The 16,783-nt window shown below is 39.1% G+C and overlaps 1 protein-coding gene across 5 annotated transcripts in view; it reads right to left on the bottom strand.

Annotated features, from left to right (window-relative positions):
* MAK (male germ cell associated kinase) overlaps positions 1–13,975 on the bottom strand; it is a 29,616-nt gene extending 15,641 nt beyond the window's left edge. For 2 of the 5 annotated variants that reach the window (XM_033063191.2, XM_033063217.2), the window contains exons 1-7: positions 13,889–13,975; positions 8,395–8,735; positions 6,638–6,692; positions 5,590–5,711; positions 4,491–4,570; positions 2,554–2,686; positions 2,291–2,462 (exon numbers count right to left, since the gene is read on the bottom strand). In XM_033063191.2, coding sequence (XP_032919082.1) covers positions 2,291–2,462; positions 2,554–2,686; positions 4,491–4,570; positions 5,590–5,711; positions 6,638–6,692; positions 8,395–8,495 — 663 coding nt within the window. In that variant the 5' untranslated portion in view covers positions 8,496–8,735; positions 13,889–13,975. Of the gene's footprint in view, positions 1–2,290; positions 2,463–2,553; positions 2,687–3,462; positions 3,588–4,490; positions 4,571–5,589; positions 5,712–6,637; positions 6,693–8,394; positions 8,736–13,559; positions 13,756–13,888 lie in introns of those variants that run through there. The other 3 variants (XM_033063208.2, XM_033063199.2, XM_033063225.2) reach the window with 3 other exon arrangements.
* Positions 13,976–16,783: the final 2,808 nt, after the last annotated feature.

The following is a 16,783-nucleotide window of genomic DNA, read 5'->3' as shown; positions in this document are numbered from 1 at the left end:
AGTGCCAAGGGCTGCATGTGAAGCATAGGAATAAGGTGAAAAACAGTACAAGAGCAAAAATTAAAAAAACACCTTTATATTTACATTTAAAAAATAATTTGCAATTATTTAAATGCCATTGCCAACCTTCAACTAATGAAAATTCATTTAATCTCTCCTATTGACATTGTCCTATTGACATTGTCATCAATTTTTTCATTAAATACACACAAGTGCATCACCACTGCCAATACTTGAATGATGCAATTTATTTATAAAATAAACAAAGCAACTTAATTCATAAAACAAAATAGTTGCCTGTCACTATTTAAAATGTCCAGATTCACAGAAGTCATTGGCACAGTGTTATGGACTTAAAACACAAGAAAGAAAACTGGAATGAAGATCACTTCTGGGCATAATTCCAGTAATTCATTACTGCAGGATAATGGAATAAATGAAAATGCATGTCTGAAAAAATAATATTTGTAAAACTATCAGAAAATCAGACTATTAAAATAATTAATTACATTTTCCAGAATGTAAGTACTTGTAACAAATGCATTATTTGTTGTGGTAATTCCTATCATAATATTCAAGTACACCTTTTACACAGCAATGTCCCTGAAGAATGCCTTAGCATTATTGTAAGGATAGAAATTTCTCAAGTCTGCCCAGCAGATGACAGGGGCACAGAGTAATTAATTACAGTTTCCCAATCCTACAGAGCTGACTTAAAAGGCCCTTAGCTCCTAAGGTCTTTAGTGAAGGCTACAGTTTTCTCTGGAATACTGAGCTGGTAATGCTCCCTGCTTTCCCAAGCAATAAGCTTTCTAGTCTGGGAATGACAGACTCCAAACATGATTTGCTTCTGTTAGCTCCTTGTAAGGTTAGAGAAAAAACACAGCAGTCAGCTCAGTGCTGCTCTGTGACTGCACACAGTGAAAACCTCTCTCTGATCTGCACTTCACAGCTTGTTTATGCTGTACATTGAAAATATTCCAGAAGCCAGCATGGTGCTGTCTTTCAGATATTCTTCATAAAAATCAAAATGTTCCTCTTACTATCCTAGATTTGTGATCTGCTTAAATAGTTCACGCATTTGAAAACTCAAATCTTAAAATACTGCTCCTATTGCACATTATTCCTGAGGCACAACTGTGTGATGGCAAGCACTGTTTTACACATCATACCAATTTTCACTGAGTCTTCCTGACTCAATTTTCACTTCCACAACATATCATCTATGACTCTCCACCTGACCTTTTCCTCTTTGCTCTGTCAGGAGTTTGCACCTGTTTCTCAGTACATTCCTTTGGATGTTTTCCCACCAGTTCAAGCTCTGCATGTTCCTAGCTAAGCTTAATCTATTTCTGTTTTAAGTTTTCTATGCCTTACTTCTCCACTGATAACAGCTCCTTTACTGAGTAAGAATTATACTGTATTTTATATAAGTAGAACACTAATGAAACTGATGCTTTTCTCTCCACCCTTAGGTTTTTCAGATCTAAGTGGATTGTTTCTCCACCAAGTTCTATTTGCACCCATAAAATACTGATATACGTCTGCCATTTCTTACTTTAGTCTACAAAAATATTTAATAGTATATGGTCTTTCTTTCAGTTCATTCATTTTTCTTGCATGTTCTTCCATACATGTACTAAAACAACTTTTAAACTGAATATAATTTTTATATGCACTACCCAAATCTTCCTTGTAATTTTAAATAGTATTTAGCTCATCCAGAAAATATGTGAAAATAATTATTTCCTCTCTAAAATACTGCATGTTTTTCCTCCATTACTTCTTATTACTAATAATATTTATGAGACATCTGTGTTTGAGATGAAATGTTTCTTCTAAGCTTTAAAAATAAGAAAAGCATGATTTGTCTTATTTATGGTAACTTTTACAAGCTCCAAATTCTGTGTGCCAGCACAGAAGAATTACACTTTCAGGAAGGGAAAGAAAATTGGCTCTGGTAAATTAAATCCTAGGAGACTTCTGATTTGCTTTCCATTATGAATAGCTTTAAATAACTAAATTAAACAATTTTATGTGGCTTTCAACAGAGGAAAGCAAGACTTTATATAATGATATACAATAGATGCTAATATACAACAAAAGACTAGCATTACATGCCTTAATGGAAGCTGAAAAGAAATACAGTTGAGCAAACAGTAAGTCTGCAGGAAACTAATTGAAACAATAATTCAATGTGCATGTTCTGAAAGATAACACTGAATATTTTGCAATAATTTGATTTAAATTTTTTTTGTAATAAAATTGTGTGAAGTTTTTTAAGCCTTACCCTCTTTGGAGTCCCTAGGACTTGGCAAATTTTGAAGATTTCATCTACTTCACTTGTGCCTGGGAAAAGAGGTCTGAGCGTATATAACTCAGCCATTATGCTGCCAACTGCCCATATATCAATAGGTGAGCTATAGACAGAAGATCTCAGCAAAACTTCAGGAGCACGGTACCTGTGAGGATGGAAAGAAATAATAAATAAGTCAAAATGGTCATAGGAAGGTAATTAGTTAAGCTAATGTATTAAATTCTTTATATACTTACCACCTGGTAGAAACATAATCTGTGTAAGGTGGCTGAGATCTTAGTTCTCTAGCCAACCCAAAATCTGCAATTTTCACAAGTTCTGGTCCACTACAGAGAAGGTTTTCAGGCTTCATATCCCTATGAAAAAATCCTGTAGAAGACACAACAGAAAAGAATCACAAATTGTCACAGAATTACTTCTTAGGCAGCAACTTCTAATAGGACTAATCCAATATTTACTTTGGGATGTTTTGGAATAATATTGTGGTTTGCAGTATTTTTTTTTTTTTTTAATTCAATATAAAATAATTGGAATGCTCCCCCAACAAATGCACACATTTCCCCTCCAGTGATTATTACACCAAGTATTCTTAAATTAACAAATATAAACTGTCATTAGCACACTAAGAAAAATGAATTGGATGGCAGCAACATCAACTGAAAAAACAATGTCACAATGAAATCTTTTGCAAAAACTACAACTGCTTTGTCAGTTTTGGATAATGGAAAATGGAGCATCTGACACACTTGATGCATAAAATTGCTTGAATGATTTTTAGCTAGTTACTTATTATTGTGGGAAAAATTTGGAGATACAGACATGAAATGCTAGTATTAGCAATTAAACCTAGCAAACAGTAAATAAAGCTATTAAAATATAAAATGTATTAAAATAAAGTAAATAGTAAATTAATAAGTAAAGTTTCTTCAGTGCTTATTGTTGGTTTGAGGACCTCTATACATGGGCAGTGGTTAAGTCACCAAGCAAATTAATTCTGGTGTTTATTTGGAACACAATTTGTTATGTTATACATTAATTTGAAATCCACTTGCTAGAATAAAGCACTGCATGCAGAAATTGAAAACAACTGTAAGAAATTGGTTAGAATTATTACAGTGTAATGTAAATGTTCAAATTTATCATACCTGGTATTCCACTAATATTGTAACTTAAAACTGAAAGCTTTTCTTAAAATCTAATTTCCTCATTTATTTCACAGAGAAATGAGGTAGGAAAGAAGGATGCTAAAATCAGAGAACAGTGTATGATCCTGATCAGAAGGAAAAGAAAATGTCAGTTTCTGGGCATTTGATAATACTGAACAGAACTAATTATTCATTTAATTCACCAACAGGCCTCTTCAGGGTTCACTGAAAGCAAATCAAACCTTGCTAGGAACAGTTTCTTATTTTATTTTCAGCTAATGTTTTAGGAAATTTAGGAAAATTTTAAGGATACCAATCTGATGTGAAGAACAACTACAAAACAAAAAAGTTGAGCATGAGAGTAAATTACTTCAGTTTTAAATGCAAAGGAGTTTGATACCAGTATTTCAGAATAGTTTGCAGACAGATATTAAACATGAGCATTAGGAGTTTTGCGAACTCTGTGAAACTTTTTACTGTTGTGAGCACACCTCACCTCTTATTTAGACTGTGCCTGTAATTCCTAGAAACATCCCACTTACTAAAATGTTTAAACCCAGGTTGTATTTGATAAGGATGCTGTTTGAATTTCTCAGTGAACAAGTTATTTTAGTATTTATTTATATGTAGAGTATCACATTAGTTACAGTATCTCAACACAAGAGTATTGATGTATCAATGCTTCTCAGATAGATCTTTTTAAGGAAGCAGAAGTGTTTAGTGTTGCACAGCATGCAAGATTCTTAAATTTGTTTATTCAATTGCTAACTAAAGTAGGAAAAACTGCTGCACAGTGTATGAACAACATCCAGTGCTTTCCGAGATAAAGAGGAAAATCCAGTTATAGGAAAACAAAAAGTAACTTCAGGCGAAGTTTAAAATTGCACCACACTTCAAACAGGTAACCATGATTTTATGAGAGATGATTACTAGCCCTTGCTAGGTTACCTTATTCATGTTATTTCTGTGCTTGATCTTATTTTCTAAAAAGGTGCTACACAGTAGTTAAAGTCTAGTAGGAAACCTACCGTGTTTGTGGACGAAAGCCAGCCCTTGCAATATCTGATACATCATATTTCTGATGACTGACTCAGGGAAAAACTTGTTTCTGTGAGGAAAGAGGGTAAAAACTTACATAATTAAGAAAAAGAATGTATCTTCAGAACACACGTTTCTTTATTTTGCCTAACACATCATGAACACACGAAAACAGACGCATCAAGTCAACGTAAGAGAGATGCAACTCTCATTTCAAAACTCAACTGGGCCTTAACCTCCACCACTTTAAGTGCAGCAGCAGAACTTCTATGCTGAGAGGTTCATGGTGGTATCTCTCTAGAAGCTGGCTCACCAGCAGTGTGCTTGACCAGGTGAATGTGAAATGCACAGCAATGTAGCAAGGCAGAGGTGGCACAGTGCAGCTCTGGTAGGTGCATTACCCAGTGATGCCCTTAAGGGAACCCTGATAAGAGCAATTCTGCTCAGCTGCAGAGCAAGGTTGTGCTGATGTCACCAGCAGCCACCTCAAGATGTCAGCCCAAGAGCTTGGCACATTGGGAGAAAAAGTGCATGACAAAGTCTGAAGGAAACCCACACTGCAGGGCAAAACAATTCATCAAAGGAAAATGTTATTGAAAAGGCAGGTCCTATTCTGAAGTCCACCTTGCAAGCCTTGCTATGTAGTGTTTGTCCAAGATTGCAACATCAGAGTTAGCCTATCTACAGGCCATTCTTACAAGGATGCATGGATGTACCAGCCCCACCTTAAGTCAAACCCATGTGGAAAAGTAAGTGAACAGTGTTCACCCAATCCTTCATAAATTAAAATGAAGGCTATTGAAGAAAAACACCTCACAACTATTTGGAATTTCTCTCATGATTGTACACAAAGGCGTGCAAACTCTCCTGTTAACAAGTGATCAAACTTATTTCCAAAAGCATTACAACGTGTAGTGTTGTATCAGAACAATGCAGAATTCTACCCTCAGATAAGCAGCAACTCCTATTCTCATCAATGGGGCTGCAAGAAGAGCCAAAACCAGAAATCCCAAAGTGTTCTTCAAGGTAGTATGAGAATCATTAAATAAAGCATAATAGCACACTACTTTTCTGTGAAACAAGACATACCTATCCTTCATTAGCTGATAGAGATTTTCCTTCATGTATTCAAATACAAAGTAAAGGTGGTCATTTTCTCGTATGACTTCCTTCAGTTTTATTACATTGGCATGGTTTAGCTTCTTCAGAGACTGCAACAGAGCAAAATACAGCTTCAGATAACCCCAGAGTGACCTTGATTCCTTACTAGACTAAATTTTTAACATGAGGGTTTCTAGCACAGAATCCACCCAACATATTCATATTCATTACTTGTAATCTGTTCTAAAGAACAACTCAGAAGTTTGAATAAATTTCAAACTAAAAGCAACAACTATATTAATGTACCTTAGTAGTACTTTATAGTACTTTAAAATAGTACTTTAAACCTATTTCTAGGGATTACCTCAGAGTAAGATTAGCACAAAAACCTAATTCCCTACAACAAAAGACAAATCTGAAGCTGAAAGAGCTTGTGCTCCTGAACTGCATTTTTTCCCCCTTCTTTTTGACAGGAAACATTAATGAAGAAGGATTCTCTTACAGATGTTCATTTTGGACATACTGATTTGTGTGAAATCTCCAGTAAGTTAAATCTAAAGCCCTTTAGTTGGGAGCTTTGTCTATTCAGAAAATCAGATGCCCAAAACATGAAATGATTTGGAATTTAAACCCAGGTTTTCAAGTGTTATTCTATCACTTGACTAGCCAAAACTCACAGTGATTTATACAGATGCCCCAAACACAAGATATATGGAATGGATACACAGCTAGAAATCTGGAAGTAAAATGAAAGAGAAGGATGGTAAACCACAGAAATACATACATACAAAATCAATTTCTTTTCCTTTCTCAAATATAAGAGGTTTGGCTATGAGACATGGCCACTGCTTGACAATAGTGGGATATTCCACAAATCAGCAGGACCTCTGAGAGTGCCAGCAGCCCACAGTTTTGTGAAATCTGTCAGCATTTAAGGGGTTCACAGAGTTTGGCCTTATGCATGGACATGGTAGGTACCCTTCATGCAAGCCTAACCAGACAGTTATTTTTAAATGTGGTATGTTCACCACTTTACCTTGACTTCTCTCAAATTCATGCATTCATCCCATGAATAGAACTTTCTTTTCATTCTGAAATAAAGTCCAAGATAAAGTGTTTTCAGTGAACAGTACAGAATGCTTTTAGAATTAGAAAACCTAAATGATATTTTCTCAGACTAGCATTATCTATATTTTGAACTCAATTTAAAACATTCTAGCATACCCATCAGCAATATAATTAAAAACAAAGTCAAAGCTTGGACTTGCTAAAAGTTTACAGTAATTAATCATCAAACATACTTTGAGAAGAGTACAGCCAGAGACCATGTTACTCCAAAGTAAAACAGACATAACACCCCCTTGTATAATTTCAATCGTGCTTTTAATAATAAAGTAAGAAACAATGACACTCCACCTATAATATGGAAAATCAGGTCCTTATGCATAAGTTACACATCCTAGGAAAACAAAAAAAGTTAAATTTTTGAAAACTGCAAAATATCTGAACTGGTTTCTGTTATAATTAAGCATCTAACTTGATCGGTCATTTAAAAAATATATGTTCCAAGATATTAATTAAAAAAAAAGGTTTCATTTTTTTCAAGCAACATCATAGCCTCTAAACTAATTGTTAAACATAACAGTATAATACATTGATTTGCAAATCTTGCATAAATACAAATATGGACATCTGGTGTTGCTCACATCTTGGAATGAAGTCGTGAATGTTATTGCTGTTTTGGTAAAGTTTTAGCACCTAAAGTGAAGAGATTTAAACCCAAGATTTTCATTTAAAATAAAAGTATCTTCAAGCAAAACTGTACCTTCTCAAGCCCCAAACTTAAAAATCACACAACAGAATTCCAAATCCTGAAATAACAAGAATGAACCATTTCCCACAAAATGTTGTTCCTTTTGCTAAAAATAATTAAAATAATCAATTAGAGATTCTTTCTTTAGCTTAGATCAATATTAACTTGAGTAACAGTGCCAGCAAGATACGATGAAACTTGAAATTCTCAAAAATTCTTAAAGAAAAACTCAATCAGTTAGATTACATTTCTCTTACTGCAGTAAACCCATATCTGAGCAAGATACAATTTCTGGTACTTCAACTTACACTTTATATCCTGCTTGCAATTCCCTAGGAATACAAGGGAAACTTCTCCACACTTTGAACAGAATTTTTCTTGTTTCATAATCATCTTTTAAGGCAAGTATGACAATGGTCTTGATTATACAGAACTCTAAGTTTATTAGAGCCAAGGAGACAGTAGTAATTTATGTGACCATATTGTTACTGTTATTTATCACTGTGGCAACACATGAAACTTAATGCAGAACTTAAAAAGATTTGGGGGTCTGGGATGGAATTTAAAATCTACCTGTTAAGATCACTATTCCTGCAATTCATATAAATAAACTCCCTAATTAATCACATTCACTTTCACTTCTCCTTTGCTGCTGGCCTAACAACATTTTTAGAAGGAAGCATGTTCAAACTCAACAAAAGCAGCATGTGTTCAAATTGAACAAAAGCAGCATGCAATTTTACAAGACAACATAAATCAGCAGATTAAACTGATGCGTGTCTCTGTTGGTCAGTTACCAGAAATCTGACTTGCAATCACCTTGGTAAACGTCTTAATAAAAAAAAATAATAATTTTGTTATGTTAATTCCCTTTTAAAAGGGGACTTCATTCTATCTATACAAATGGGAGACAACAATAAAGTCAAAAGTGAAAATCCAAAGTCTTACAAGCACCTTTACTGAACTGAAATGTTACATACCTTTTGATAGCCACAAGTTCTCCTGACTCATTGCTCTTCCCCATCAACACGCTGCCATAGGTGCCATCACCCAATTGTTTCATAATTGTGTAACGATTCATTTTTTTTATTACTCAGACAGCCAAAAGCTTATGAGATGCTGCTCAATTTCTTCTGCTTTATTAAAGGGTTCTGTGCGCTTTGATTTTCTTAAGAGAAATCTTCTTCCAGACTGTTTTATGTTGGCAAATGTTTCTCATAACTGAGCAGGATATGCACTGCTCTCTTCCAAACAATAGCTACTTTGAGATCCAGTTATGAAGAATGGGAGACAGAAGAACATGGTCATTCTCACACAGATCCTTAAAACAAACAAACAAACAAAAAGACTAGGTAGTTTTACAGTATTTGAAGATACAGACACTCTACTGTTTGTATCAAACAATAACACCCTCCAGGGCCATATGTGCTCTTTAAATAGACTTGTATGTAATTAGTTCCTTTAAATTTTTCAAACCACAGAAGGTGCCCACTGTACAATTAGGGTTAGAGTAAGCAGACACTGGAGAGCCAAGGTTACTGTCATAACTCCCTAGAACCAGCAAAGTGGTTTTAAAGCTGGTATATTCTGATGGAAGCCCTTACTCTGAATTTGCAGACAGCAGCAGCTTCCTGAACTATAACAAAGGCACAGTTTAAGTTTTGGAAAACATAAGGACACAAATTTTGCACAGGGTGCCATGGCAAACTTAGGGTCTAAACAGTATGTTTTGGATTGGTAATGCAAACAGGATTTCTAAGCTTAAAAGTTAGAGAGGAAGAGAGGTGGAGCAGCAAGATAACCACTACATTCTTCACCCACATGCACTGATTTGTTATAAAGGTACATGGACATATTGCTCTGAAGTTCACATAATTCTTATGCACAGTAATGGCTGAAGAGTTAAGTTTATTCTTCAGTTTTGCAAGGTTTGCAGAGAGAAGCATAGAGCTTATATGCATTGGTATGGAAGATTAAATCTGAATTGTCATTTGGAATCATTGTTGAATCACCATATCTGAATCCATGCAAATATTAATTTGAATACCAATCCAAGTTTGAATCTGTACCCCAGCTTCCATTACACAGAATACTATCTGTCACCAACACTTCAGATAAAGGCCAGCTGCCTGATTTCAAATGCTTACATAAACTCACAAGAGTCACCCACTTATTCATGCAGGACTAGGAAAAACTAACAACCTCCCATTGTACCACTTACTCATTGTAACAAACACTGAATGTTAACTGAATAACAGCATTCTCTGCCTTTTGCCTCTGCTGTCTGAAAATACAAAATAAAACTCAAATCAATGGGAATATACCATCAGTGTACCTTTATAGGGGATGGAGAACTTAACATGCAACTCTCTAGTCCTTATCCTTATGCCAGGATTAGCTACAGTCTGGTCTGTTCAAACAGATTAAGAAACTGATTCAGCTGATAACAAGACTCAGGCTTTGAGATTTACAGGCCTGGGAAAATAACAATAAAATTGGCCTCTCAAGGAGTGTGAAATATAAGTTCTCAAGCAGACTAGCCTGCTATGTAAAGGAAACAGCTGCCTGGACAATAGACCAATGTTTCTAAGCTGTTCTTAGTTGAAATGCTGCTTCCTCAAAGAAGCCATCACACAGAGTGTTATTCCCTCTTGCTTCTGTTACCAGGAAAGACTCTCACATCACCTGTCAAGATGCCAGTAACAAGTGGCCTAGTGGACATCTCAATTTATAATCTTTGCAGCAGACAATATCCATTTTGTCAGGGAAAGTTATGAAGAAGTCTTTTTCCACACCCATCTACATCTCTCCTCTCCTAAAGCCACAGCTATAGTGAAATAAGATTTCTGGTTAATAGCGTATTCTGAAACAAAGCTAAAAAACAGATTTAACAAAAAGTAACATAGACATCTCAAATTATGACCAAGTTTTAAATTGGACTTTCATGTATTTCAGCAAATTGTTTTTCTCATTTATTCCCCAAAATGCCTGCATGCACTCTAGTCTTTAATACCACCAATAATGCCTTTTTACAACAAGGCTATTTGTTGACTCTCGTAATAAGCAGATGATCAACTGTGTTTATTCCAAGTTAAGATAAACTTCCAAGATAAGATAAACTAAAGATACACATCTTGCAAGCTGTCAATGGTTAGCTCTATGTATATGTTAAAAAAAACCAACACAAAAACCTTGAGGATATTCTCTTATCCATTTTAAAACACAGCATCACATCTAAAGCATCAGCAATGATTAACTGTGCATGCATTTTGTGTATAAGTGTAACACAGGTATATAATACAAAGTGAAATGTAACAATTTTGGGGTGCTTGTGTTTCTCTGTCTCAACAAATATCATTGTGCACTGTTTAAGGGATGGGGGTTTTTTAAAGGGGATTCAGCAACATCTGCCACAGATAGCCCTAGCTTGAACTCCTGGAGTTACATTAAAAAGAGCATTTTCATGCATTTCATGCTCAACCTTTTGCTCTCTAACAAAGTGGACCAAAAACAATATGAGGAAAACTTGTATTTGCAATAAACAGAACAAGATCTAGACATAAAACTCAACTTTTGACCTTTAAATCCTCTAATTCTGGCACCTAAATCCTATCAGCTTTCCAAGTAATTTTCATTGGAGTATATATTAATCACATGCTTTTACAATTATTCCTTTTGTCCAATTCTGATATTCTGGCACGTGCAATCAAAACAACTTCTCATGAAGTGTTTATTCCCTCCAGAAATTCTATGTAATACAACACATCACAGACCTAATTAATTTTGTCTGTTCTATAATATACTTTATAGCCTTACTCCTTTTCTGCTGTATACTCCAACTTTTAGGGTATGAAAACACCTGATCAAGTAAAGTACAGAAAAGTCAGCACATTCCTTCAATGACCAGGTGAAAGTGTCAAACCCACGCCATGGAAATGCACAAAACAAGGTGTGAAAAACCACGTTCCCTGATAACAATGTCTGTGTACCATCACACCTACCCCACACTGACATGTGTTGCTATTACAGAGCATGATAATTAGAACACAAATGCTCCAGAGATTCACATTTCACTACAACAGACTTCTACATACTTTGTACTTTACACCACCCATACCCAGCTCACGTGTGCAATTTTTTCCTCAGTGGTCTATCTGTATTTTCTTTTTCAAATCTGCAGTTCAGTTTTGTCTTTTGTACCAACCTGAGAAAAAGCAAGGGCCCAATCTAACTCTTCTGGTTAAAACAAGCCTTCAGAGTGGTCTTTTCCATACTAATGCTCATATGATATTATTTCCTCAGAGATACAAAGCTCTAAAATGTGGAATTGTCATAACAGCTACCAAACAGACAAGAGAAATCCTAGTCTAAACAACAGCTTGTTTGATACTCCTAATGACATACTACACATAATCTCTTTACACAGGATTAAGGAGAGATTAAAGTCAGGGACAAATAGAGGACAAAATACAATAGCTTGACAGAATCTATAATTTGTGTAAATTTAGCAAATCTGAACAAGTACTAGAGAATTGGAACAAATAATCACTTTTACTATACTGCTGGTGTTTTAAGCACTAGCAGCAATTTTATATTATTTTAGATGTCTGAATTACATTTCAAAATGTAATCAATAGCAGCAAATCACCTACATTTCTCATATACAAATACTAGGCTTTACCAACAGCTCTACATTTGCATCCTAAACAAACTACTCTCAAATAAATAGAAACTAGAATATATAACCCAATAAGACCTCCCATGCAGAGAAGCAAAACACCCACAATCAAATGTTACCAACCTGTTTACAGTAACTGATGAAATAATCAAAACTGTTTGCGTGGCACATTACTGTTCTCAATGGTCAAAACTGGCAGTATTACAAAGCACAGAACGTATGCTGATACAGATTTTAAAAGTTAAAAAAAAAAAAAAAAAAATAAAAAAACCAAACCCAAAACCAAATCCAACCACAAAACAACAAACAAATTTTGCTACAAGAACCTTCTTGGTAGTGACTGTGTATTACTAAAGCTGCCAGTAATCAGGTCCCACGAGAGGTGGATCTAGTTCTTGAGATTAACCTCAAATCCATTACTCTAATCAAAGACCAGCAGTTATTTAAAAGCAGGACTCTCAACTGCAAGAAAAAAGTCAATAACATTGACAATAAATACTGGTGCTTTGAAATAGACTGCCTTAAATTACCTTTTTTTTAAAAGTCCCTTTAAAAATCTAACCTATTGTTCCACTTGTGTATATCAGGCTATCAGTATGGGGCATATCAAATGAAGAACTCCTTAGTTTCCTCTAAGTATTTTCCCCTATTTTGTTCCAAACTAGCTCTGGTTTCAAATCAAAATTATTCACACCAACTTTTTCAGGAGATTACCACCATGCCAGCAAGGCTACCTCTTCCTACCCCCATGAAACCACTTCCCACAACGCAATAACAATGGTTTCAGTGCTGCTGGAACTTCAAGTCTCCAGTTTTGGAGAAGGAAATGTGTCCAGAAGGAACACGAACCGCTCATCTTTCAGCATCTGCACCACTGTAAGTTTCAATAAAACACAGACTCGTTATGGTTGGAAGGAACCTCCGGAGATTTAGTTCAACCTCCCTGTGAGGGCAGGGTGACCTAGAGCAGGTGACACAGGAACACGTCCAGGAGGGTCTGGAATGTTTCCAGAGAGGGAGACTCCACACCCTCCCTGGGCAGCGTGTTCCAGCGCTCTGCCACCCTCAACGTAAAGATGTTCTTCCTCTTGTTGAGGTGGAACTTGTGTTTCAGTTTATGGCATTGCTCCTCATCCTATTGAAAAGAGTCTGGCATCATCCTCTTGCCACCTGCCTTTGAGATAGTTATGCGCACAAATGAGATCTCCTCTGTCTTGAGAATGGCAACAGATGCTTGTTTCCACTTCAGTTCCACCTGGTGCCACTCAGTCGCCTCCCAAGAGTGCGCAGGCACCTTCCTTAGCACCCACAGCGCCAAGGGGAGCACGGCGCTCCTGCCGCTCCCGCAGGCGATGAACCTCGGCACTGCCCGGCCTGCGAGTTTCACCCCGGTTCTCTTGAACAAAACTTCACCTCCTCTCCCCAGCCTCGGACCTCTCAGGCCGCCAAGGCCCGGCTCTGCCCTACCTAACGAAGCCAAAGCAGGCAGGGTCCCTGTCCCCGCAGGCTCCACACCCACGCGGCGCTGCCGCTCCCACAGCCCAGCCTGGCAGCAGCGCAGCCCCACACACGGCAGCTCACCCCACTAGCGACCCAAGGCCCGAACCGCGCTGGGGGCCAGCAGCCCCCTCTTTAGCAGCGGAGCTCCGAACGCTCCCGCGGCAGCGCGACCAGCACCTCCTCCGTGCTGGGAGGACCCCCGAGAGGCCCAGCCCCCGGGGCACGGGGCTCACCAGCCCAGCCCAGCCCAGCCCGGCCCAGGGGGCTCGTCGCCGTGCCCGCCGCCCCGCACTCACCGCGGCGCTGCGGGCGGAGCCAGCCCCGTGCCGCCGAGCCCCCTGCCCGCCCTTCGCCTCCCTCGGCCGGGCCGCTCTACCCCGTCACCGGGGCGACGGGCGCGGGGCCGGGCCCGGGCTGGGCCGGGCCTGCCGCCGGCACCGCCCCCCGGCCGCGGGCACGGCTGCCAGGGGATCCGGGGCGAGCGGGAGTGCCGGGTGAGCAGCGCCGTGGGGAGCGGGAACACCACCCTTGGGAAAGGGAGTGCTGCCCAGGAGCTGAGCCTGATACTGGAGCTGGATGCTCTGTGATGCTCAGAAGGCTGGAGCACCTCTCCCATGAACACAAGCTGAGAGAGCTGGAGCTGCTCAGCCGGGAGAAGGCTCCAGGCTGACATTAGAGCAGCCTTCCAGTACCTAAAGGGAGCTTTCAGGGAAGATGGATAGAGTCTTTACAAGAGCACGGACAAAGGGAAACGGCTTCAAATTGAAAGAGATTAGATATTAGGGAAAAAAAAAATCTGTACTGTGATGCTGGTGAGGCACAGAAACATGTTGCCCAGGGAAGTTGTGGATGCCCCATTCCTGCAGGTGTTCAAAGCCAGGCTGAATTGGACTCTGAGTATCCTGGTCTAGTGGAAGGTGTCCCTGCCCATGGGAAAAGGGTTGGAATTACACGATCTTCAAGGTCCCCTTCCAATCCAAACCATTCTATGATCATATGAAATAAAGCTACCAGCTAAGCCACAGTGTACTTAGGATTTGTACAAAATTCCCACCTCTAATATTCACAGCTGTAGTGAAACCTGAGGGTTTTTTCCCTTAGCATTTTTAAAAATTATTTATTGTAAATTTATTAAAATGCATGTTGCTAATACTGATGCAGGGGGGAAACTTTGAGTGGTCTATGCATTCTAAAATATATGTATTTCTATTACAAAAATAATAATGAACTTTCTCCTTGGTCCTTTGCAATCTTGCGTTTCTCCGGGGTGTACAGAAGGCACAGTTAATAAAAATGGCAGATTTAGTGTCTGATCCAGAGATGCTTCAATTCTCAATTAACCTGAGCTTCCTATTTTTTAATGTTTTTGAGAGTGAGGGGCAAGAAAAGGAGGCCATCATTTCAACACAACAACTACTAGAAGCACCATGGAGGGAAAGGCAGAAAACTGTTCTAGAAATTCAGATTCCTACCTGCTGGCAGCTCAGGCTTGCTGAGCGAAAATGGGAAGCTGTCTTCATTTTTCATTTTTTTCTCTCCCCTCCCTGTTCCTCATTAATTGGCGTGGTAACTTTGTGATGGTTTAAGAACTGTTGACAGATTAATTGATGCTACCTCAAGTCAACTGGGTGGAACATGGGGCTATGGGAATTGGTTTTCTGGAATTCAAAGGATTTGACCACTTGCATATAGCTTGCTGAAATGAAAGTACAAGAAAACAACATTCTATTTTCTGAAACAAAATATACCTGTTTCCTTTACTGAAATAAAACATCGGAGGTGACTGCCAGGTAAAATAAAGTTCAAAGGTGAGACTTGGACATGAGAAAGAAGGAAGTACCATAACCCACACAGCAGAATTCAGGCAGAGATTCAGCAAGTGCTGACTGTATGCAGCCAAGAATTTAACCATGCATCAACCTCTAAGAATAGGTTTGATCTCTACTACGTGGATGCATCCCTACCTTACATACGAGAAAACACCTCTCCACTGTCAGTGGAAATGATGCAGCAGTTACCCTTTGACGTCCCCCTGCTCTTGTGTCCTTTTCTCTCTCTAGTTGAGCCCTGTCCCATGACTGTCCTTTCCCAGTGATGGGCTCCCTCCTCTTCCTCTGCTGCTGCCACTCGGTTTCATAAGATCACAGAATGGTTTGGGCTGGAAGGAATCTTAAAAGTCATCTAGTTCCAACCTCCCTGACATGGTCAGGGACACCTTCCACTGGACCAGATGTCTCAGAGCCTGATCCAAACCTGGCCTTGAACACTTCCAGGCCATCCATAGCTTTTCTAGGCAATGTGTTCCAGTGCTTCAGCACCCTCACAGTAAAGAATTTCTGCCTAATATCTAATCTAAACCCACCCTGTCTCACAGTACAGCCATTCCCCCTTGCCTCATCCCTACATGCTCATGTAAAAAGTCCTTCTCCAGCTCTCTTGCAGGCCCCCGTTAGGTATTGGAAGGATGCTACAAGGTCAGCCCAGAACCCTTTTTTCTCCAGGCTGAACAGCCCCAGCTCTCTCAGCCTGTCTTCATAGGAGAGGAGCTCCAGCCCTATAAACATCTTTGTGGCCTCCTCTGGACTTGCTTCAGCAGGTCCATGTGCTTCGTATGTAGGGGTGCTCAGAGCTGGATGCAGCACTGCAGGTGGGGTCTCACCAGAGCAGGGCAGAAGGGCAGAATAACCTCTCTCAGCCTGCTGCTACCCTGCTTTGGATGCAGCCCAGGATACATTTGGCTTTCTGGGCTGCAGGCACACACTGCTGGGTCATGCTGAGCCATCAACAGTCCCAAGTCCTTCTCCTCAGGGCTGCTCTCAATCCATTCTCCCCAGCCTGTATTCATGCTTGGGATTGCCCTGACCCAGGTGCAAGACTTTGCACTCGGCTTTGCTGAGCTCCATGAGGCTCACACAGGCCCCCCTCTCCAGCCTGTGCAGGTCCCTCTGGATGCCATCCCTTCCCTCCAGGGTGCTGACAGCCCCACACAGCTCGGTGTCATCATCAACCATGCTGAGGGTAGATTCAATCCCACTGTCCATGTTGCTGAAAAAGATGAAAATGCTTTTGGTTGCCTGTGGGACATTTCCAGCCTAATTATAGTCACTTATAAGAGATCTGGCACAAGCAAGGGGTTTACGTTTAAATAATTTCTGTATTAGTTTTGCACAAGAGAAACATTTAAGTCTGAA

Source organism: Catharus ustulatus, chromosome 1 (genome assembly GCF_009819885.2).
Source record: "Catharus ustulatus isolate bCatUst1 chromosome 1, bCatUst1.pri.v2, whole genome shotgun sequence".
Classification (NCBI taxonomy): Eukaryota; Metazoa; Chordata; class Aves; order Passeriformes; family Turdidae; genus Catharus; species Catharus ustulatus.
Note: the sequence above shows the minus strand (reverse complement) of the source record. Positions and strands in the feature narration are given on the sequence as shown.